The 25,506-nt window shown below is 42.0% G+C and overlaps 1 protein-coding gene across 6 annotated transcripts in view; it reads right to left on the bottom strand.

Annotated features, from left to right (window-relative positions):
• The window catches only part of PDE1C (phosphodiesterase 1C), a 2,232,090-nt gene that overhangs the window by 1,124,911 nt on the left and 1,081,673 nt on the right, over positions 1-25,506 (bottom strand). For 2 of the 6 annotated variants that reach the window (XM_069613221.1, XM_069613220.1), the window contains exon 2: positions 8,974-9,015. The exons of the other annotated variants lie outside the window; for them this stretch is intronic. In XM_069613221.1, coding sequence (XP_069469322.1) covers positions 8,974-9,015 — 42 coding nt within the window. The remainder of the gene's footprint in view (positions 1-8,973; positions 9,016-25,506) is intronic. 6 annotated transcript variants of the gene reach the window in all.

Below are 25,506 nucleotides of genomic sequence, written 5' to 3' on the forward strand. Positions count from 1 at the left end.
GACACCTAAGAGAGGGGGATGAAAGAATACTTCAAATATAACACGGGTAGTGTGGAATCAGCAGGCACATTATTGGAAGCCTTCAAAGTGGTGATTTGAGGGGCAGCAATAGCTAAAACGAAAGGAATGCAAACCACTATTGAAAGAGATCTACACAAGGCAGAAACTAAACTGGAATTCATAGAATGGTCATGGGACATGTCTAAGGAATGGGCCCCAGAGGTTACCCACCTGCAGCACGAATGTCTAGAACACTGGGATAGGCTAGGCATGCTGAATTACAAGAAATATGTCGAGAGACAACATGCAGAAGGAAATAAGCCTGGATGCCTGCTGGCCTGGCCACACAAAAGTAAAACTAAACGGGATATGATAATTATAAGTATGATTGTAGGTGGGGATGGGGAGAAGTGTGGGACACAGGAAGGTATAAATACATGTTTTTATGACTACTATAGAGAGCTATATGCAGAGACCTTGGAATGCCAGAGGTCTGAGAAAGAGGAGGCACATTCACAAAGGCTGCTAACAGTTTGGAAGCCCCCATAACTATAGAAGAATTAGAACACACTATGAGGGAGTTGCCGGAGGGCAAAGCCCCGGGTGCAGATGGGTTACCCAGTGAATTATACAAAGAATACATGACAGATGTCATGCCCCCATTGCTAGCTATGCTCAACAAGGCGTTAGACAGAGGTATACTGCCCGGGTCACTGAGAGAGTGGATTATTATCCCCCTATTGAAGCCCAACAAGCCTGACGCTGATTGCGGCTTGCATAGACCCCTCTCATTGCTTAATCACAATGGGAAAATCCTATCAGCCCTGATGGCCAACAGGCTTAAGCCGGCCATATCTAAGCTTATACATTCAGACCAGACAGGGTATGTGCCAAACAGAAATATCGTAGGCAACCTTAGGAGGCTACATCAGATTATAGATCATACCCAAGGTGGCACACAACAGTTAGCAGTGGCCTCACGCGATGCTGTCAAGGCATTCGACTCCATCAGATGGCCGTGGTTTATGGCGGTGTTGAAGAGCTTTGGCATGGGCCACATATATATTGAATGGGTACAATTCCTATATAGTGAACTGCCAGCACAGATCAGGACAGGCACACTCATCTCGGAAAAGTGGCGGTTAAGAAGGGCACAAGACAGGGCTGCCCTTGGTCCCAATGCTTTTCATCCTAGCATTGGAACCTTTAGCGGTGTATCTCCAAAAGGAATACCGGGATGCAGGTATAGCTGTGCCAGGGGGCTGGAACTTGATTATCCTATACGCGGACGACATGCTCCTGTACCTACAACTTCCGGAAACCAATTTACAGTACATTCTATACGTGTTGATGCATTAGGCAGACTTATCGGGTATCACGATCAATGTGCAGATGTCATGCTTATTCCCCTCAGCGGGATACATAAGGAAACCTGTGACCATGTTGTCGGCACTACCGATTAAGTGGGAAGTGAACACATTCAGATATTTGGGAGGGGACATTTTTCATGATTCCAGGACAGAACAAAAACCCACTGAAAGCGGTAGACAGAATAGAGAACTCCATGACCTTCTGGACAAGGTTGCCGCTTTTATTAATGGGGCGAGCAGCACTGTTGAAGATGGTCGTACTCAGAGACTCCTCCATTACTTCACTAACGTACCGTTTGACATACCCAAAGCCTTCTTTAGGAGATTTGATAGTATATGTCAGGGCTTCCTGTGGCATAACTCGCAGTGTAGGGTGGCACTCACAAAACCTCAGAGCCAGTATGAGCAAGGTGGTATAAGAGTGCCCAATTTCGAAGTATATTTTGTGGCGAGCCAACTGCAATTCGTGGCCAAATGGTTGTCAGAAAAGCAGACTCAAGATACACAGCTACTAGAGGCAGCATGTGTTCCTTTCTTTTTGAAAGAGGTGATATGGACAGTCGTGCCGTGAGACTTGTGGCCTCCTCTGTTGTTGAGGCAAGGCAGGGCAATGTGGAGTAGGGCTTGTCGGTTGTGGGGGAAGGCAACATCATACTCACCCCAGATCCCGCTGATGACACTCAGAGGGGAAGATACACAACTGAGACTAAATGTGAGGAGGTATTGGAAACCAACAGGGGTGGCGACGGTGGGGGATGTGCCATGAGAAAGGAGACCAAAGAAGTTTATGGAACTTGAGCTGGATACAGGAGTACAATTGGGTCAACATCTCACTTACACCAGTCTCCTCACTAGTCTAAGGCAGACGTGTCCAGGAACAGAGGGGAACTGTAGGAAGACGAGATGATAGAAACATTTTACAGCATCTCAGAGGGAGGGCATGATGTGTCAAGAATATATGAGTTATTGATGTCGAGACCATGAGATATGCTAGCGCAGACCAGGCATAGCTGGGAAGCAGATTTGCAAGAGCAATTGACAGATGAAGTATGGAGCAGAGTGATGGCTTACCACAAGAAGGTGTCTAGAAACGGAAAGTTAAAGTTGATCCAATTGTATGTGACTCACAGGGCGTATCTAACCCCAAATAAAATAGCCAAATTAAGTAATGCATCAGAACAATCCTGCCCGAAATGCAGATTAATTAATGCTGACGTAGTACACATGTTATGGGCTTGCACGAAGATAAGACTATACTGGGAAGAGATAACCCAAGCTTTAGCACGGTCAGGCATTACATTAGATACTAGATCTCTGGTGGCCTGTCTGGTGGGCAGCTTTGCAAGACCAAAGTGGGCGAGACATGTGAGTGCGTTGAAAGAGCTGGCATACATACTGGTAAAACATAGAATAGCGATGGGGTGGAAAGCACATAAGTGTCCGGAAGTACGTTTATGGTTGGAGGACCTCCAGAAATGGACGAAAGCAGAAACATCAGTATGGAAAGGGGCACCATACAAGGCGGGGATGAGCGGAATGTGGATTTGGACTCCTGGAAACATACGTTAGTGGAATTTCCTGCCTCCAGGCACAGGGATACCAATGATGGTGAGCATGCAGTGATATAATGAGGAATTAGAGACTAATGTACATACCGAGCATGTCAGTTGCAATGCGATAGAGATAACGTAGGTGGATTAGGCATGGATAATGGGGGGGAGATGGGGGATGGGGAAACAAGTAGATGTATTTGGATACAGATTGTCATGTGAATGGATATGTAAGTTTGTAAGTTACATTGTTGTCAACAAAATGTTATTTTAAAAAAAACGACATTCAAGTGGCCTTGGATGTAAAGCTTCTGCACAATCCAGGATCCAAATGGGTAGCAGTTCAGGATTCAGGATGCCCATGGTCTCTTTGGGTGTTCCGGCAAATCTGACTCCTACACTGTTTAGGGGCTTCCTTTTTCTTGATCCAACCAAGGATATTTGTCACCAAGCCTGAGATTCTCATTAAAAGCTTTGCAGGGAGATCCATTTGGGCCGCTTCAAGATGCAGGTTTGGAGTGTGTTTCATGTAAGACTTTCTGGTGGCTATCTTCCATCAGAAGATTAGGAGCCCCTGGTGCTCTAGCGAGATGTCTGTCTTATTTTAAGGTAACACCTGATGCTTTGCAGACGGTATCCAGAGATATAATCACTGGAAATAAAAGTGAGGGTGACTCAATATTTTTATTAAAGGCACTGTCCAACACTTTCCCCAAATATTCTAGCACTGGAGTTTGTTTATGTAATTGCACCAGTCCTAAAATACATTTGGAAGGGTGTTAAGTGTGGTTAAAAAAATATAGACTCACCCTCGATGTTACTTCCAGCGATTATATCACATAGAACCTTTGCAGACACAGTAGGCAAAATAACTAGAAAGGCCCACTCAGACATTTTTGACACTGAGAATGAGATCTTATGAATTTGAGTTGAAATTAGAATACCGAACCAAGAAAGGGAACAATGTTTGCCTTCTCAGTCATTGTGTGAGGAACTGTGTTTTGTTTAAACAAAAGAAACCAAGCACAATCTGTGTAGCATTTCCTTGTTTGGATAGCTCAATTGTTTTACTAACTGACATGATGCCTAGTCATCTTCAATGTTCTTCTTTTGACGGTGTGTGATAGTTTAGGCCCCTTCTAATGTTAATGACTAGGTCTCAGCCAATCACCTTTAGTCAATTAAACAATGCACAGTGGTCTCATTTCAGAAAATGCATTACACAACAATGAATGTGACACTGAGTGAATCGAATGTTGTTAGAGGCCTATGCAATTTGAAATGAGTAATAGGAATATTTGAAAATGTCCCCAATACATTGTTGTGTGAAAAGGTTTTTAGCATAGTAAGAAACAAAAACATTAAAATATTTAGTGCACATCAACAGTTATATGCAATGTGCTTGAAATAGAGAAAACCAGAATTAAAAACATGATACTGTTAAAATCAACTGCAAATATGTCTGTGAAATAAAACAATTTAGTTAGTATATCGTGATGGGGAAGGATGCTTTACTCTTGGAAAAAGATGCTAGTTTCAAGACCTGTCTCGCCTGGAGGATTCAGGACATTTTGGGAAGCTTTGCAATGTGGATTCAATGGACATAGAAAGAGGCTTCGTTCTTCTACCTGAGATAAGTTTGAGCTAGACCAGGGGTCTCCAACCTTTAGCTTTCCAGATGCTTGGGACTACAATTTCCATGATATGTAGATATTGACTAAGCTGGTTAGGGATGATGGGAGTTGTAGTCCAAAACATTTAAAGAGCCAAAGGTTGCAAACCCCTAAGCTAGGCAAATATTATCCCTTTCCCCAAAACATATTGAACCAGTATTTACAGAGCAAAACAAATTGTTATTTATTTTAATTTTATTTTCACATGTGCAACATGCTATATGCCAAGGATGGCATCATTGAGTATGAACAGATGGAAGAAAAAAAGACAAGAGGAGCACATTTTTTGGGAAAAGACAGATGTCCAACTTCTCGCTGAATTGTTGTTGGGCTGGTTCGTGACCGAGACTGGGTGAGGACGAGAATTGTCGGCAATTTGCTACCGAGGAATGACAAGGCTTTTCTTCCTCTAGTTTTCGTTGCGAGTTTTGGGAGGCAGAGGAGATGGGCAGTGGTTGAAGGTAGTTTGTTGGCTGCTGTACACAAACCACATGTGGACAGCAGGAATTGGACACCTTGTCTAACTAGAACTCTGTGGAGAGATGCAGGCTGCTTTAAGTTGGCTTTTTGGCCATTGGTAGCCAATGGAGATCTGGAGATCTGGGGTGAGGACGGCACAACAGAAAGCTGCTTTCCATAGTCCAGCTCAGAGGAAATGAGGGTATCAATGATTGTCTTTAAAAGGGTTGCAGGGGAAGATTCTGCAGGGTGAAGTTTTGCCTAAAAAACAGGATCTGACAATGGCACTTGCTTCATAATGGAAGGAGACATTGTGGTATATTATTTTATTTATTTATTTACTTATTTTGACATTTGTATAGCACACCGAACCCAAAGGCATCTGGGTGTTTGCTTACAGAAAATAAAGGTTACAATGGTTACAAGGGATGTACAATACAGACACAGGCAGAGTAAGAGATTGACAGATACCAGGGCAATGGCAACAACAAACTAACATACAAATTAGCATGCAGAGTTTTCAGGACCTATGGGGGTAGGGGGCTGGTTACTTGAACTTTGAGTGAAGATGTGTGTTTTTAGTTGTTTCCTAAATGACCAGAATGAGTCTTGAGCTCTGTGTGTGGGAGGTAGTGAGTTCCAGAGTTTGCTGCAAATGTTTAATATAAATACTACAGAGTTCACTAATGGGGGAGGTGCTCATGGTTTCCGGCCACCAACTCTCACTCCCCAAGTCAGGTTCATCGCCTTTGAGCCCAACCTCTACTTTTGAGGGGTTCTGCTTTAACCACTTGGTGCACATCCAAGAGTATATGGAATGGAGAGAACAGGGTCTGCTTGAGTGTGGTTTCTGTCCAGACAGAGCAGGAGCTGTGTATCGTTGGTATTGATACAACAGGGTCATCTGAAGGATCAAGAGAGGATGGCCAGTAAATAGGATTGCTACAGAAAGTGACCAGTATTATCGGTCATGCCTGAGCATACTTCCACATTAAATAAATTGCATTATATGCAAGGTTTAGCTAGTGCCTTTGAAAGTCCTTCCGACTTACCTTATTTTCATCAATAGGATAGTGCATGTCCTCCTGTTGTACAGAAACACTGCTCGCTCTCACTAGCTTTGAGTGAATCCCATACTTTAGTTTCCTCTGGATGTTTATTCTGCCTTTTTAACAGGGGTGTGCAACCTGCAGGTCTCCAGATGTTTTGAAATACAACTCCTATTGTGACTCATGATTGACTATGCTGGCTATGGCTGATGGGAGTTACACTCTAAAACATCTGGAGAGTCAAATGTTACAGGCTCCCGCTTTAGAGAAATTTCTGCGGGCATTGGTGGGACTTTTTCCACCAAAAGAGCTGTGGTGCGCCCAACCCGCCCAACTCTGGATGCAGCTTTTTTTGCATCTTTCCATAATGTTGCACTGATAGGGAAATTACTGATGAAAATCTTTTGTATGTATAGGTGTGGCTTGAACATGTTGCTGAGTGGTTGTGTGGGAGGAGTTGCTTAGAAGGGATTTCTAGTACAATTTGCGGACACCACTACGGAACATGTATTGGAAGGATGTGTTCACATTGCCCATGCTTGTTGCTACTATCTTTCTTTTTCCTGGCCATTCTGCTTTAGTGCTAACATTTTCTTATTGACTAGCTGACATTCGACCCATTTAGTCACCATTCGGTTTGGCCCTTTCTAGTTGCCCTTAAAATTATTGACTCCAAAGACTTAGGGCCTCATTACGACCCCGGCGCTAAACCATGGTGCTATTAGCACCATGGTCCATGCCGGGGTCCGCCATGGTGAATGGCAGAATTACCACCCCATTCCAAGGTTGGCGGGGCGGTAATTCCCCATTCACCATGGGCCCTTCCCCATTCCCATTTTTGCCCCATAGGGCTCAATGGGAATGGGGAAGGCGCTAAGTACAGTGCCGCAAATTGCGGCACCGTACTTAGCACCAAGGTCCCTTTGCGGCACCCTACTTTAACGCCTGCTAAAAGCAGTCATTAAGGTCGGGTCCCGCAAAGGGAACTCGTAGTGAGGCGTTAAGCGTTTAACGGCGCCGACACCTTTTACGGCACCGTTAAACCCTTAATGCCAGGGTCGTAATGAGGCCCTTAGACTTAACTATGACCTTTTAACCACTGTTTGACTGACTAGAAACATGTTGATTGCCTCTGTGGCTTCTGCATCTGTTTTGCGTTTTTGGGCTACTGACTTTTCTTAAATTGTGGTTGTGACAGCAGGTCATGTCTGGCACCCTGCTTGTACCTTGCCCTGTGGATCTTGAACTTTGGAACTGCCTTTAGGTTATCAGCCCCGGATCTCAGAGGATTGGAGGTTGTAGGACCTACGTGTGTTCATGCAATTCAGATGCAAACATATTGTAGGCCTCATAAAGCAAACTGTGGGCCAAGACCTTGAAATATAAACGTGCTTAAATATGTTTCTTTTGTCAGCATTTACTGGTGGTTGCAGGTAGAAAAGGGAACTAGATATGGACAGGACGACCAGAAGACAGCCTATTCACAACTACAGCAATAGGTGGTGGACGCTGGGAATTTAGGAAGCTCAAAAAACTCCAAGACACGTCCAGGAGAACATTGGGAGAAACAGAACTGAAACAATGTGTTTCCCCAATGTGTCTTTGAAGGGACACATGTCTTGCCCACCCTTAAATTCATGATCACCCTTTGATTCCTTGTCCTAGACTTTTTCCTTAAAGCACTAGAATGATGGGGCCCTCTGTGATCCTCCGTATGTTCTACCCCCTCTCATTGTCCGCTGTCATCTCAGAACTAACCTTCTGAGCTTTGATTCCTGTGGCCACTGCCATGAATTCCATTCACTGTAATGCCCATGCTGTTATTCGTATTCTTTTTCACAAAAGAGTGCATGGTTGTATTGTCTTAATAGTTCTACATCACTTTGGCAACAGTGCTTAGAATTGCATCAATCTATTGTCAAAATATATTTAGATGAAGAGAGAGTTTTAGAAGGTCGGGAAGAGGAAACAATCACCAAGTCAGGGCCAGGCACAGACACTCACGGAATAAAATCAATGACCCTTTCTTCTGATTGTGGGATAATTTACCTGTCTCTTAGGGGAAGTGATGTTCAAGGACTCAGTACCATGTGAAGTTGAATATGATCAATACTACCTGATTCTCCTACTCCTGCTCACATGGCAGACAGCCATCACACTGACACACAGAGGGGTAAGCTGCACAGCAACCCCACTGAACTAATACCACAAAATGGCAGTATAACCAAGGCGAGAGAGAGGGAAAGAAGATTAAAAGGCAATATTACAAGCCTGTGGAAATACTGTGTGGGATGACAGTCCCTTCTTCCACTAGAATCAGGTCTTCATGGCACCCCCACACCATACACCGAGGCACAGGCATATACAAATGTCTCCAGCTACTCAACATGAGGGCTCAAAAGACCAAACCACACAAAGGGTTTTGTGTTTCTCTCCCATTATCCCAGACTGGTGAGTGAGGACAATGCTACCACGTTGTTTACCTATTGTGGAGGACGCACCTCACTGTCATTAACTGGGGTGTTGCATTTCAACAATACCATCTCAACCTTTTTATCAAGAACTAAGCAATGGGCCGAAAAAGGCTGAATGATTGCCAATTGCTATCCAAACATGTTAAAAAGTAGGATACCCTGGCAGTTATATAGACCGGATGTAGAACATATTCAGCAGATGGAGAACAAAATCATTAAGTGGGGTCTTCCCACTGTAAAAGGTCAAAAAAAAAAATCAGAGCACTAGTCTCATTATGTTATCAAATATTTAACAAAAGCGTAACACATTCATCAGGCTTTGCTATAGGGAACACAAAACATAGAGCATGAGTGTGATTGCATCTGCAGTTGGTCAAAGAAAAATAAATGATACATACCATACAGAAACAATGTGGTATGCTGGTGGTGGCTTGGCCCCCCTAAAAAAAGGAAACAATATGAAAACATATGGCTACAATGGAATTCACTGTAAAAAAAAAGGGTTTAAATAGCAGTTTAGGCACTCAACACTATCTTCCTTACGATGCACTGTGCCACCTTCAAAACCAGCAGTCCTTGTCTACATGGGATGCACTGTTTTCTTCCCCATGGAACCGGGTGTACCTGGGCAATATATGCTGGTTCTACTTGGAACCTTTGTGTTTTTCAGTGGTTTTGGATATTGCTTAGCAGTCATGTGTCCTGAAGGTATCACACCAACATTTAAGAAGCACTGATCCCAAATCACCTGGATGTACTGTTTTTAGCACTATTTACCAAATCAATTTGTGCAGTATATCAACTGCTACTGCCACTGGTGTGATTACCACTGTTTGAAATAGAGTCATACTCTCATACTCCGGTCACTATTTGCCCAAATTGTACAATGAGCGTCATTCATGAACATGAATTTAGATATATTTCATCTTTCTTCTCAATCAGGTTTGTGGCCAATATATCCTGGCTACAACCCAAACATTGGCTTAGAGTTACTTTACATTCCCCTTTTGCTTTGGGTACAAAATGGCAGCCTGGAAATGGGCATCATGATCGACCCTGCAGACTGCAGTGGAATGTATGTGAAACAGGTTTCACCTGCTAGTGTAGTTCAAAGTTGCCCAACCCAAAATCACCAATGTTTTCGACAGGTGCCTTCCCCAAAATGTAGAGTGTCTGGCATTTTATAGCAACACACAAGTCCTAAAATTTGTAAAATGAGAAGAAGCGTTCCTGTTAAGAACAACTGAAATAGGATGTATGAACTTTGGCACTTATTAGGGATTTCTGCCTCTTGCTTACTATAATGGTAAAAAGGGACAACTGTCAAATTGCAGAGCATGCCCAAATGTTGGAAATGGCAGTTGAACCAATTTATTTTCAATGCCAGACTTAAAAATACCAATGTACAGTGACTTATTTCCATTCAGCCATTGTCCAAGCCACGAGAAATGTACCAGAAATGTATTTCCAGAAATACCCACCTTGAATATATGTTGTGGAGTGCACAAGCCTTCTTGGCAAAGCATATCCCTGACGCGTGTGAAATTCTGAGCCCAAAACATAAAGCACAGGATGTGCGCATTTGGGATGAAACTATGAGGAAAGAGAACTGCAAGGTTGATCCAAACTGACTTTTATTAATACAAATGACCCATGCTACATAGTAAAGGCAGGCCCAGAATTAAATTAATTGTTTTGCAGGGAATACTGCAAGCCATTTAATTAAATTAAGTAAAAGCTTACAATTGAATTTCTTTGTGTGTTCATATAATGCGAATAGATATATACAGCAAAAGTTGTATTCCAGTTAATGTTGGAATTAATATATAATATGTTCATTTATTCTGCCATGTCAGTAATTCCTTTAAAGTATATTGTTTGAAACTCAAGAATAGCAATGGAATTTCTATTGAATTTTGTTTTGCTTTGTGATGTGCATTGAAAATACAGGTCTGTATTGATAATTAAAGAAATTAAACACAAGGCAGATGGAATAATAACACAGGACTACATTGCATTGTAAGTTATGTTCCCACTTATAGGCATATTGAAGAGAACAAAGGTCTCCTGTCTAGTGGGAACTGGATAGAAAGGAATTACAGGTTATGGCCAGGTCAGATGGCTTTTAAGACCACCCCAAGATGCTCCTCCATTGTGTTTAATGCAGCCTTTGAAAGCTTGTAAACATTATACATTTTCTTAAGGCACTATGACACCAGGCTTTGCCTTCTAAGAATATACTTCACGTCAACTTCTAAACCAAATCCCTTAGTCTATGAAACATGTACAGATGTCATCTCTAGCATTCAGATGCACAGCACCAGCCACCTGCCTTGAATTAGTCAAGTTTAAAGGTCATTGAAAGTTTGCACAGCTGAAGAAAGATTGCTTTTTATAGAAAAACATGGAGAGGGAATATTTAGGCACTGTGTAGTCTCTGCTCTCTTGTCCCCACAAGATTCAATTGCACACCAAACAAATCCCAAATGTATAAAAAACTAAATTAATTCTTGCATCACCATGCAAGCTCTGATTGATCTGAGCTTTTGATATGTTGTAGATAAATGCAAGCTCTATCAGAATCCTGAGACTAAATAATATGTTATCATTTTGGAAATTGCCTAAAAATGTCAAAATCCTTTAAAATCATCAACAATTAACAGAATGTAATAATTTAACATATTAAAATATTCACCTCTATGTTTGTTTAAAAACATAAAAATATAAGTTTTATCAAGGTGGCATAGATGAGTCAGAAACTAGAACATACAAATGAGATCACCTTCTCTTCAGAAAGAGGAATTAAATCAACGTGGGAGAAAAGATAGAATAGAAAGGTTGACCTTTTTTGAAAGATGGGGCCTTACGTTGCTCAATGGAAATGTTAATGGTGACATTCCTCCAATGATTTTAGTAAGTTGTGTATTGATTACATGGTAGTGACTTAATGTATTATGTCATTAAGCTCAGAACTTCGAATCCCATCCTCTGTGCTGAGTGATCACAACCCTTTAATATTATCACTTGCCTTTAGAACAAAGTCTAATTGTAATCTTTGTCTAATTCATCTAACTTTGTCAAATGGATGTTATCATTTGGGGAAGAAAAGACTCAATATGTACAAATGTACAGACTACCTGGAGCACTTGCTAAGTAGAACTTATTTTACAGAAACATTTTGAATGTGGGCTCATTTAATTGTCTAATTGATATATTTGTCGAAATGGGGAAAATGAAGAGTCCATATAAAGGCAGGGGGAGGGCACATCAGTTTGATCCATTAGTCCAGGAGCAGAAAAAAGTCCTGCACAGAGAACTACAGTGGGCTAGGAAAAACATCATTTGTAAAGAATTAATGATTAGGCAGGTTAAAAAGTGCAGGCAAATGTTTTAAAAACTGGTACAAGTCGCACAAATGTTACTGGTCCAATTTGGAAGGTGAGGAAATGCTGTGAATTGTGCTCAGTAAGGACTCCCAAAATGTTTGGGGGGTCATAAATGACCTGGTTCAGCATCTAAATGATAAAGTGGATGATCCCATTTTGGAGGCAACATGGGGAAATCACTTTGAATATATTTACATGGACTCAGCCACCACAGATCAAGAATGATCGATTACAAGTCCTTGGTGCCTGAATATTGGGTCACAGAGATTAAGGAGGTTATTAGGCACACCTCAAACTGTAGGCTGGCTATGCCGAATGGAATTTCCATCACCCTTAAGCTCAATGCTGGGGTATTGGCTGTGATTTTATTTGATATCTTCCAATCAGTCCTATTGAAACAGAATATACCTTGTACAATGAAATGATCTGTTATTGTTCCAATTTTTTAAAAAATGGACATAGGAACAATCCATTTAATTATTGTCCAATATCAATGTTGGACTCCGGGAGTAAGATATTCACCTGCCTGGTTCTGCGGGAATTGGAGGATTGAGCAATGGCAGACAGTCGTCTAACGAAATTCCAAACTGGTTTCTGAAGGGGTGTTTCTACTCCCTGAATGGATTAGTAATTTCATGTATTCAGGAACAAGCATGGTTGGAGTCAGGTAAGCATGTATTTGCAATGTCTATCAATTTTTCCGATGGCGTTCGGTTAATCAGTCATGTCTTTGTACAAAGTTGAAAGCCTGAGGTTTGCTGCATTCTCTCTTGGCAATATTGGCACACCTGCACAATGGGACGGTAATACAGGTGAGGTTGAACAGGAAGAGGGCTTTGTCGAGAGACTTCAGGGCACACAGGGGGTTGAGACAGGAATGCGTATTAGCCCCTTGCCTGTTGAACCTTTATCTGGCAGATCTGGGGAAATGACTGGGTGATGTAATTTTTATGGCTCCTAAGATTGGCGAATTGCGGGTTTCTCATCTAACCTACGCAGATGATGTTGTTATGCTGGATTGCACACAACATGGGTTGCAGAAATTAGCCAGAGCCGTGGAATCATACAGAGAGTGAAATGAACTTGTGGTAAACTGTGCCAACACAAATGTATTAAGAATGTGTAAGAACACCAAAAAGCCTCCTGGCTTTTTGTGGTCACTGTGCAGTGAAACACTGACCTAAAAAATTTGTATTGTTTATATGGGGTTTTCAATAGATTCTGACCCCAATAAGGGAGTGGTTTTGGGGATGCTGAGATCTAAAGGAGAACAATTGGCCGCCCAGATGAAGAGAATTTGGGTGAAATATTGTACATTTTTACTTATGGCAGTTAGAGGTTTTATGCCATGAAGGTGCTCCCAGCACTAATGTACGGGACAGAAATAGCGTGTGTTTACTTGGATTTGATTAAGAAAAAATGGAGGGCTTTAGTTGGAAGAAAGCAATGCCTAACTGTCTGCCATTTGCCACACTTCACCTAGAATTGGGGCTGAATTTGTTAACATATACGTTTAGGTGGAAAGTGCTGGCCGAGGGCATGCTTATTTTAAATCCTCTGCTAAATGGCTGTACAGTTATCTCAGTACCACATTGGAAAGGGGTAGGTGTGTCCTTTTGGCTGCATTTGGGAGAGTGTACAAGCTTATCTTTAGAGAATGCGATGTAAATAGGGATTTGCTGGTCTCAAACCCTGGAAAGGCTAAATTGAAGTTGAGAAAGCTTGACTGGTCTAATAGATCAGATAGAGCTGGCTCGTATAATCTGTATAGGCATGTCCCAAACATTCCAAAACCATTGGTATATTTACCGCTGTATCTGAGAAGTTTCCCCAATCCATATTGGCAAGATGTTTTTCTCAGATTACAATTAAGTGTGTTACTAACTGGTGAGATTAAGGAGGTCAGAAATGTAGGGGAAAGTAAAGAGGTGGAGGTCTTGGGTAATTGCCAACTGTGTAAATCCACTAACACTTTGCAGACTCGAGAACATATTTTGGTTGAATACGAAGCACTCCAGGCACAGAGCCAGGATTTAGTTAGTAGATTTGTCTGCAATGCAGATTATGTGAACAATGACATGCTATTTTTAAGGCTGGTTAGTGGAGATGTGGAGATTTTTTTACTATAGCAGCATTGAAGTTGCTGTTTTTGGTGGATATAGTGAAATCCTCTTAATTACTCTGTTGGAAAAACTGTTTGCTAATTTGCACTTTGATACAAAAAATGTCTTTTAAGCTTTTGGGAATGGTTGGAAAACTAACTGAACTGAAATGAAAAAGAATTGTTCTTTAATTGTGTATACATATGGAGAAAGAAATTAAATGAAAACAGAATCGTTGTTTAGGTATGTATATGTATGGAGAATTAATGGTGATTTTAGATTTTATTATATTGTTGACATTGTATTTGTGGTTTTTTATGTGTGTGTTTCAATGTTTTGTGTAAGGTTGACTACTTTGAACCAGTTTCACAATAAAGTAATAATATAGAAAGAGTAAGCATCCCTCCCACGTTTTTGGTCATGAGGAAACCAAACCACTCCTCTGTGACAAACCAGGAGTGGGATTAGAGGGAAAAATAATGGGATGCCCATAGGACAATGGGGGCATTTTGGAATATTGGGCAAGGAAGAGCCAGGACGGGAACCAACTGGGGATTTCAGAACAAGAGAACTGACAATTAGAATATGTAACCAGTCCATGAGACCTGTCTACTGAGTGAAGGAAGCTAGAGCAGCCCATATAGAGATCACCAGCCTGCGCTTGGTGACTGATTCCAAAAAGGTCCTGTGAATTGAGGGTTTGCTGACAGAATGATGTTTGGCTGACTGGTTCCTAGCTGGTTTTTCTAAAACCAGAAGCTACATCTAAAAAGGTAAATCAATCCCATTCCCAACATTGTTCAATTTAATACCTGGGTCAAAAGAAAAGAGAATGTTTAACTAAATATCTGTTACTGTAACTGTAAAACAGTACATCTGCAACCCAGAAATATAAAGAGACTGATAGCCTAAGGGGCAGGTCATTTTAAAACTGTGCATCTTTCTGGATAAAAAGGAATCCATTCATGTGCAAGGAAAGCCATATATATCAATAAATGTAAGAACAAATCCTGGTTTAATGAGAGTCACATGTACATGTCTACAAAGAACTGCACCCATACATGCAAGAAACCTAGTGTACATGTAGGTTCCGAACAGAAAATATAAATGTAGGAGATCTTATTTGTGAATGCAAACTTAAATAAGCAAATGCAAACAAATTGCCTTTTGCGTGTAAATGGCTTAGCACATAGACCTATGCTAGCCAGTCCTTGCCTATATAACAAGTGATCTCTACATATCTAAAGTATTCACTACCTTCCACCTGCACTGGGGAATTGGTGCATAAATATATTTGAATGTAAGTGATGTCAATTTTGCCAGCACCAGACTTGCCCTGATGTCTGAGGAAATCCAATGCTTTAACCATACTTGCATTGTGTGAAATGTGAAATGTTCCATTGAAATGTTAGTACTGTTCATAGAGAAACCCATGTTAAGCAGAATGTTAGTATGTCTAGTGCTTATTAGAATATAGCATATTTACATGAGATTGTAGTGAGTGACTGTAGATGCCTTTGTGGATGTATAATAGTGAAATCCATTTAGGCAGGCAACTTGTTTTGTATAATTTTATATATAGAATGTGTACGGGCTCGAGGGTAAAGCTGGAGACTAACTTGGTTTAAGTTGCTTCAATTTAGTTAAATACATTTAGGATTTGTAATATCTCACTGGCTTATCCTTGCATTGAATTGTGGGGTGGGATTGTATTAATGGGCAGAGTGAGATTGGTGTGTCACGTCTTTGTGAACCACTAGCCAAAATTATATAAAACACACTACAAGAGCAATGCAGTGAAGTTCAGTAAGAGCATCTTCGCTGAACTGAAAAAAAAATACTGGTCATCAGGGAGCTGGAAGACAATGCAAAGATTGGACACACTTGCAAACAAGACTTAAAATTCCAAGTATTTGAAAACATGAACAAAGTATTCTAAAGTGGCCTGGAGCTTCACATAGACCTTGTTCCGCCTCTAAAGTGTCAGGTTTTAGCTGGCTGTGACCTTTCAACTATAATAAAATGGTGGTATAAGAATTTCTGGATTGTTAACTCCTCAAGGAATTCAGTGACCCTCACAGATAGAGGGAAAGGAGAGCCATGCAAATAAGGGGTGACAGATGCTTTAATGGCACTGTTTATGAAAGCAATGGAGTGGCATATATCAGCAAATAAAATCCTTAAAATCAAAAGAATTGAGGATAAGGCCACTCAGCAATCCTAGAGTTAGATGTTTTAATCACACAATACTTGTTCTTAAATTATTACATTCCTGCATATATACATTTGATTGCCCCAGAAAGTCGTTCCTTGTTGTGCTTTTCAAAGCAGTAAAGATGTCTGCTAAACTATACTGTCTGACATCAGCTTCAAGCTAGTGACTAGTCAAGTGTTCCAGACCAACCCAGTGTAGATGCATAGTGTAAAGCCCCCAACTCAGCATAGCTTGGCAGCCATGTGGAACCCCGGATTAAGCACTGTGACAAATCCAGGCTATTCGTCCCTTCTCCCCGGGGGGGAGGCAGCTCCTTTGAGGCTAGGGAGGTGAGCCCACTCAGCAAGACCCTAACTAGGTGTCTGGGAAAAAGGGACCTCACTAGGAGTCACTCACTTCTTGGGAACAAGGAATCCCATTCCGACAAGGAACTCCTGCTACAATGTATGTTATCTGCATATAGGGAAACTGAAAAGACTACTGCTACTTCTGTTTTGAATACTTTGGTAATATAACCACCAAACAGTGACACTTCTTTCATTTCTTTGCATCAATGTAATAGTGGATGTCATCTGAACTCTGCAGTCGAAGAAGGACACACCCTTTTTACAGTGATCACATACTTATGCACAGGAGGAATGTGAGTGAAGAGAGAACTCCTATGCAGGGAGGAGAGTGAATTCCACGCAGAGACGAACCTCTGCAAAAGAGACATCCTGAAGAGGCAGAGCCACACCAGACCACAGAGCCTGCGGTGGTGTGGCAAGTGAGCCAAATGTTAACCGAATGCTGGAAGGTTAGCATCCAGTCTTACCGAGCAGCCAGTGTCAGAGGGAGAGGCGGGGATGGGGACACCACCGTTTCCTCTGGTTGTGTGACCACAACGAAGCTGTGGTAGGCCAGCGACCTAGCACCCGATACCAAGATCAGATCACCAGGCAGGACATGAATCCCTGAGCTCCATGCCTGATGGACCGAGGAATGGAGTATCAGGGAAGCAAACTCTCCCACAGAGATAATACTTTTGAGAGGAACGAACACTTTGAATTCAGAGAACTCATGAGTTTACGGGAGCCTAAGAAACCCGAACGAGCAAACAACCGGTATGAAGCTGGGGAAGGAAAGTATGAACACCTTGAATTAAGAGACCATACAAGGTTACGGGAGCCTGAGATGCTCAAATGAGCAAGTGCTCTAAATAAAGTAGAACAAGAGGAATAAAAATGCTTTGCACGCAGGTTGGAAGAACCTACAAGGCTACGGGAGCCTGTAAAACCCGAACAGACAAGCACGCTTGTGAATCTGATTGACAGACACACACATTCGTTGTATGTAAACAGGGATAACTCGCAAGGTGACAGGATACTGAGACACCCAAAGGGGCAAGTGCCCTGTGTGAACCAAATTGAACTGAATACAAACATTGACATGAATACGAAATGGTGGGCTAGGTGGACCATTCCAAAACTAAGACAGGCACCCACACACACAATACATTGAATAAAGTATATTGTATTCAACCATGGTGTCCCTGTCTTTATTTCTAGGTTTGTCCCTTAGGGGAGAGGAATGTACTACTGCAATTCCCTTAACACAGGGTTCTCAACAAGGTCCCTTTTACAGCTCCAGAATGCTTAACAGCATGTGGCAAGGCCCATCTTCAGCTTATTATCACAGCACACCTGCTCTTAAGACTCCACACTGCCTACCAAACAAGTAAAGATCACAATTTAGGATCCAAGTCATACTCAACACAATCACACCATGCTCTACCTCCCTGTCAAAAGGGTACCCAAGTACAGTCACCCACAACCCGCATACCTTCGACTAGTTCAAATGTACGTTTCATTGTCAGCATCTTCCATGCCCAGAGATCGAATCTCCCTGTCTATGCATCTTTGATTTCAAAAATACCTTTTGAATGTCTGGCTATGCCTAGAAGCGCACCATTTTCAAAATGTCTTTGGCGAGCTGAGCAATGATTTCCACCTTGGCAAACCAGCCATTCATCATCTACCCAAAGCAAGCTAGTCATATGTCTATGATCAGTTTCATTAACTAGTCCACTAGTGGCATATCCCAGGAAGGCTTTAGCCCCAGAATATCACTGCTGCACTTGAAGGAGCCCTGCCATTATGTCAGATTCTGCAAACAGCACTGCTGATGTTGTCTGGTAATCCAAACTCCCCTGCTGATCTGTTCTATTCCACTATTTTGCATATCTTCTTTCAAAGTGTGTTTAAGTATCATTATATTGCCAATTTAAGACGATTGCACAAAACCTGGTGGCAAGTCGGTCACAGAAAGACAAATTGAGCAAATATCATCACAAACCATTAGTGACCATATATCTTTGCTAACTGAGAGACAATTTACTGCCTGATTCATGGAATTATTTGCGTGAAAAACGCAGATTTGCGCGCCTTTTGGCCTGAAAATCCCTGTTTGAAGTATGGGGATTTTCGGGCCGAAAGGTGCGCATATCTGCGTTTTTCACGCAAATAATTACATGAATCATTAATAATGAAAGTGTGGGGCATTTTGCTGAGTCAGTTAAAAGACTCTATTTGAGAAACTACATATAAAATGGTTACCATTAGGAGCATTGTAGGCTGAATTACAGATACTACGGAAGACTTGGGGTTGTACATTATCTGTAAGGTATACATCAGCTATAGCTACATCTGAATAAGATGGCCTTAATGATATGTCCATGTTGTATTTACTAACAGTGTAAACCACTGTCATTTTCGTCTTGCAAAATGATATATTACCATAGCTTTTGACTTGCCTATTAGCCTTGCTAATCAGAACTGCTCAGTTTAACATCACACATCTGAATTTCTATGATCTGGTGTCATTATGTATTATCTCTATATAATCCTAAACGTTTCAAATTATAGCATTGCCTGAAAGGTTATTTCCAATGCGTTCTTGGCCCTACATATTCCCCCTTTGAAATAGTTGGTTTATTCAAGGTAAAGATGCGAACGCAGCAAATTGACATGGGTTTAACCTATCATTCAATGCTAGGGTTTGAACAAGGTTTTTGTTCAACATCCCTGTGGCCTGATGGCCATGCTCCTGTGTTCCTTAGCATGTAAGGGCTGTTCTGTGCTGTGTAAAGGAGTGTGCAAGGCCCATGTATGCTATTTGGGTGGTAAGCTTCAACAATAAGCCTTTAATTATCGATTTGTGTGACCACACAGACTGCTGCTGAGAGTGGCATTATGTGAAAAAGAAGAAAGAGAATGAGGAAAGCCAGTCTGATGAAACAATATTGACAACATGTAATACACGATCTCTATCATGATCTCAAATGAAGAACCAACACACTAGTAGTGTATTTTTTTAATTGCCTTCTTATTTTTTTAAAAATAATTTTGTATTTAAAGGTAAACATTGAAAAACAGAAACGAGTTATGACAACTAAATGCAAATTGAAATAAATTAAAAACAAACACTACTCCAATAGTATAAGCTTTTAGAATTGAAGCGTGATCTGGGTATTGTCATCAATCAGAACTCCGAGGTGCAATACACCCCACTGAGGAAAGCTACTCAGTTACAATGTTAGGTTGTGCATTGCCCTCCTGCATCCCTCTACCAATCACTGTGCTGTCCATCATGGACCAGCATTGCAGGGAATGTAGAATCGGGCATGAAGGGACCATGGACAACCTCAGAAACACAGTGCTCCCTCTCCCCCCACCATGAAAGGAAATGCTGAATCCTGGCACACAGTATGTTGCATGTGCTTGCCGTGACATCACAGCAGCTCGATACGCACCCATCATACAAAGCCAACGTGTCACAGTGTGAGGACATAGACTTCAGAGAGAGAAGAGTTGCTAATGACTTCCTACGGAAGACAGACATGCACAAGGAAATGATGTATGTTTCCTTACAAACCACATGTGCAGGTATTATCGTGCGATAAATGACAGCCCACACGTTACAGCACAGAGTGGGAACAGGGCCACATGGTAAGGAAGGGCAACTATACTAGATGATAAGTCTTTTGAATTGAATGTTACTTTCTTCAAAACAATGAGTTTAGAATTATAAAGCAAACATTTGTTTTAGTTTGTTAATTTTTAGAAACGATGTCCTCATTCTCTTATTTTGTGCAACCGCCAATAATGTTGAGAGTTTTGAAGGAGAGGAACAATTGTCATGCTGTCTCAACAGCACGTCCTGTGCTAGAATGTTTCGTGAAGTCTAAGCTGGGAGTTATTGACTCATTACAAGCTTTCGGATTGGCTAAGGAGAGTTAACAATGAGCACAAGCCACACTTTGCATGGATCCCTCCTGCTCAGACAAAGGAAATCGGATCCATAGAAGACCAAGGGCCTGATTCACAAATCATGTTTCACTGAGGGCATCCCATAGAGAGAAGAAATAATGTGTGAATCTGGCCCAAAGTGCCATGAACAAACAATGGCTGATACAAATAACACACTTGGGATTATTTAAACTGATTACTATGCCTAAGTGTGATCATTGTATCTGAGGAATACAATGCTGAAGTTGTGTCTTTGGAGCACACATTGACAAGGAACAGACATAGACTGCAAGATGGATGCTGAATATGAATTAAACAGTGTGACAAGTCAAACATACCGAGCGTCTTTAAGGATGTACTGCTAAGGAGATCTCTAATCCTTAACACTTACCAGGGGCTGGTTAGCCACTCAGTACCGGAATAAGAAAAATCATCATTAAAAAATCCAAGAAGCAAAGCCTGGCATTCAGTGTGCGCTCCACGGCTATTCATTCACGTGCATGAATTCTCAATGTGTACTAAATGACTTCATTAATATTAGTTTTATGAGAACACGAGGCGGGGAATTCAAGCCACTATAATTGCAATGGGCAGGAAAGCAGGCAGAAGGAGGTAATTGCTTTGAACTTCAGGTGATCACATATTGAGTGCTACGCTCCTAATTAATATGTCTGTGCAGTATCTCTGGAAGAGGCTGAAACATGCTTGATAGCACTTCTAAAAATAGCAGGCTTTGACACTCATGGCGTTGGGGACACATTCTTTTTTCTAATGACTATGAACCGTACTGATGCATTTGCTAGCGGTGCAGGGCGTAGGCCAGACTGTCATCCTGCGCGCTGCGTATGACGAGTTTATAAGGAATAGGATGACCACCAAAGGACCTAAAACACACACCACGAAAAGTTCTAACTACCAAAAGTTTGAACTTTTTGTGGTATGTGTTTAGGTGTTTCGGTGGGGTCGGAATGGGGCTGGAGGGGTGTCCCCTGCAACATTCCTCTCACTACAGAGAGCAGAGGTTGCAGGGGACACCCTACCACCCCTCGCCAGAACAAAACAAAAAAAAGCAGGGGGCTGCAGGGGTGTCCCCCGCAACACCCCACTCACTATAATAGTATAGTGAGCGTGGTGTTGCGCCGGACACCCCTGCAGCTCACCCTAGCCAAAAAGAAATGTCAAAAAAATAAATCATTAAAGCCAGGGGCTGCAGGGGTGTCCCCCGCAACACCCCGCTCACTATACTATTATCCAACCCCCGCAGCTCACCCGAGCAAAATTAAAAGTTAAAAAAAGGACCCTGAGGCATCGGTTCCCGATCACGTAAGTGAAAGGGAACTAGCGCTGCAGGGACACAGTGCATCAGAAAAGGGGGTTGGGATGTGGTGGGGGTGTGAGTGACGGTGTGCATGAGGGTGTGAGTGAGGGTGTGAGTGAGGAAATCTGTGTGCTTTGTAATGGAAATGTTTGAATGGGAAATGTACGAACATTTTGCAATTTCCGTCGCGGGAAAATAAGCCGTGGATAAATCACACAGATCCGTTTATAAGGAGTTCACTGTCCGATGATTTCGATAAGACAGGAAGGATGGGACGCTTGTGCGAGATTAAGAGCTCTGACAGGAATTTAGAATTCTAGGGCTTATCTGACCTGTACTCTGTTGGGACGATTCAAGCTAATGGGACTCTTCAACAAGTTGGGCCAAAATGTCCAAGCAGGTCCCAACAGGAAAAATGGTGGCAGATCTTTGAGAATAGATGATGTGGCAATGGGCCGGAGTGGACAAAGGGAGTTGACAGTACTTAGTTGGCACCACCTTTCTGTTAATGGGACTACACCGGAACTGGTGCGGGGGGAAACGGCGTAATAATGCTGGGTAGTGAACTGGGGTGGCATGCGAGCACACACATCACAGAACACATGAGTAGGGCAAATTATTGTATTAGATTAGAGAGAACAATGGATAACACACCAATGTATGCAATACGTGTCATTTTTAGTCACTTTCAAAGCTAATAGGACACACTTTTTCATGGATAGCGGAGGAGACAGAACGTGTAAAAGGGAAAAAAAAGTTGGTTCAAGGATCAATAGCATGAAATATTCAGTTCCATCAATCAAACCTATATAGTGGCCAACTTCCTGGCATTGGAGCGTAGAGACGTGGGTTCTCAACCCAGGTGTGACCTTAACAGTATCCAAACAAGTGAATGATTCTGGGCAACTTGCTTTATCTCTGCTTGTCTCAAATTTAAAATATGCTTAATGTGAATACGTTAAAAAAAAACTGGATATTGGTATCTCTAATGCTGCTCCAACTACATGGCCTTGTCTCCATCGGCAACGTATATTGGTTTCAGTAGTCCAGTCTCCAGCGATCACACGGTTTCATGCACCTCACCTCATGTTCAAGATGCTCTTCCTAGCTAAGCGATAATACGAACGCCGGTGAGCGGGACCAGCCGTAAATGCTGCCGCAGCCTGAATTAAGAAGCGCAATCAAAGCATGGCCCAAGGGCTTGCGCACTGGCAAAGGCACATTTGGACCTGCCGACATGCATATTATCACCATCAAAACCAGGGCCTAGTGCAGAGGCTTTGATTTAGGAAACTTCCATAATGCTCCAAACCCGGTGTGCATGGAGCAGATAATGAATTTTCCAGAATGAAAACAGAAAAAGTGGGTATAGTTGTAATTGGAAAAAACCTATTAAAAAAAATATTTTTTCCATTTCTAAACTGCAGTAGGCACGGCATCAAGAGGAACAATGGAGTCTCATCACGCGGATGCTACATTTCTGCATTTGCTTCAAAGTGCACATAGGACCTGGCTCGGTGTGGGATCAAATACATGAAATATGTTTTATTTAAATGGTATACCATCACGTCAATAAAGAGTATAAGGCACTGCTTTATTTCTAGAAGCTTATAATTAAGGTATCTTTTCATGTGTTCAAATGGCTCCAAGCAGTAGAGTAACTAGTCGGGAGAGGTGGGGGGGGGGGCAAGCTGCCCCCAGTGGCTCTTTTAAGAGCCAGACCAGGACATTTGTCATTGGGACACCTCTCCCGTTCGGCACATCAAAGAAGGTGCCCAACGGCAAAGGTGTGCCACTGGCAGGACAATGTGTGCTTAGCAATTCCTGCTCAGCACGCTCATTGTCCTGGCAGCAGTACACCTTACCCGTTCCGAATGGTAGAGGTGTCCCGCTGCCAGGACAATGTCCCAAGGAGCACCGGGCAGCAGAGGATCCTCACGTTGCTCTGTATCAACAGAACATTAAAATGTGAGCCATCAGGCACTGACGGGAAGGAGGGGGTACGATTAGCAGTGACTTTTGTCCCTTTATAAATGTGAATGGGAGGGAGTGATCAGAAGTAGGAAAATAGATCGCATTAACAAGTTGGAGAGTCTCAAAGTGGGGCTACTCAACACGCGATCCTTAAACAAACACGCAAACAACGTAATGACCTCATAAAGGAGAAAGACTTAGATATTTGTTGTATAACAGAAACATGGTTAAAAGAACCTATCGGCCCAGTATGTGAAGCTGCAGTTCGTGAGGGGTACATTATGTACAATACAAATAGAGAGATTGGAACTGGAGGAGGTGTTGCTGTTATAGCCCGTGAAAAATTGACATTTTTCAAAGCCGATTTCGCTTGTACGGGATGTGAAACCATCCAACTAAAACGTACATAGACAGACCCCCTTCTCTAGTCTCAGACTTTGAGAATTAAGTCACTTCTCAAGTCTCAAGACTTATATCTACCAACACATCCACTGTTAGTTGGTGATATGAATAAGTGGAGAGGAAATAAAGAGGATAAGGAGGCTATAATGCTGGAAACAGCATTGGACAACTTGGATTTCCCAGTACTTAATAATGAACCTACAACCCCCCAAGGAAACCAGTTAGACTGGGTGTTTACCAATAACTTGAAAACATACAATGTTCTCACAGAACCATGTATATGGTCAGACCACTACTTAGTCACCTTTGAAGTGCAAATGAACCAACAGGCATCCTACACTGAAAATCCCCATACCAAGATATGGAGTAGCAATTTCAAAGGTCTTGGCCCTGAAATCCTGAAACCATGTTTACAGAAAATTGCAGGCTTCTTCCTAGAAAAGGACAACTGTGAGAGCATGCTGGAAAAATATAATAAATATATGCAAGAATTGGTAGAAGAGAAAGCCCCAGTTAAAATAAAACTGGTGAGAAAAAATAGCAACCACCAAAACTGGTATAGTGATGAATTAAACAAACTTTAACAGGAGAAAAGAGCCAAAGAAAGATTATGGCGTCAACACCGCACATTAGTAAACAAAGAACAGTGGGAAACTGCCAACCACAGTTATAGGAAAGGCATTTGGGAAGCCAAGACAAATCACTATAACAAAGAAATAGAGTATTTGTTTAATAGTTATTTGTCACTTGGCTTATTTATGGCAACTCATTCTAAAGTCACTTCCAGGGTGCCCAACAAAATCAGCAAAATTTTCGAAATTCTTAAAAGGATTGAAAAGCCAAAATCACTCTCCCCTCCACACACTCCTACAAGGGAACAGTGTGATAAGGTACAAGAAGCTTTTGCTGCTAAGATCTCGAAAACTGGTAACAACATCATTACAGCCAGAAAAGAGGGAGAGTCCCCTATCCTTCCAGATGAGATAAGCATTTCGGAAGGAAGAGAGAGCTTCAGCTTCCTTCCCATATCTGAGGAGGAACTCTGTAGAGTCTTGGCCAAAATGAAACCCACCTCCTGTGCGGAGAACATTTTGCCATCTAAAATCATACTGGACAACGAAGACATTTTTGCCCCAGTATTGACAAAGATAATTAATGCTTCTTTCAGGGAAGGGGTAGTGCCAAAGGAAATCAAGAAGGTAACAACTGCCCCAGTAGTGAGAAAACCAGGTTGGATCCGAAGGACCC

This window comes from Ambystoma mexicanum, chromosome 5p (assembly GCF_040938575.1).
Source record: "Ambystoma mexicanum isolate Mex_15411 chromosome 5p, UKY_AmexF1_1, whole genome shotgun sequence".
NCBI lineage: Eukaryota > Metazoa > Chordata > Amphibia > Caudata > Ambystomatidae > Ambystoma > Ambystoma mexicanum.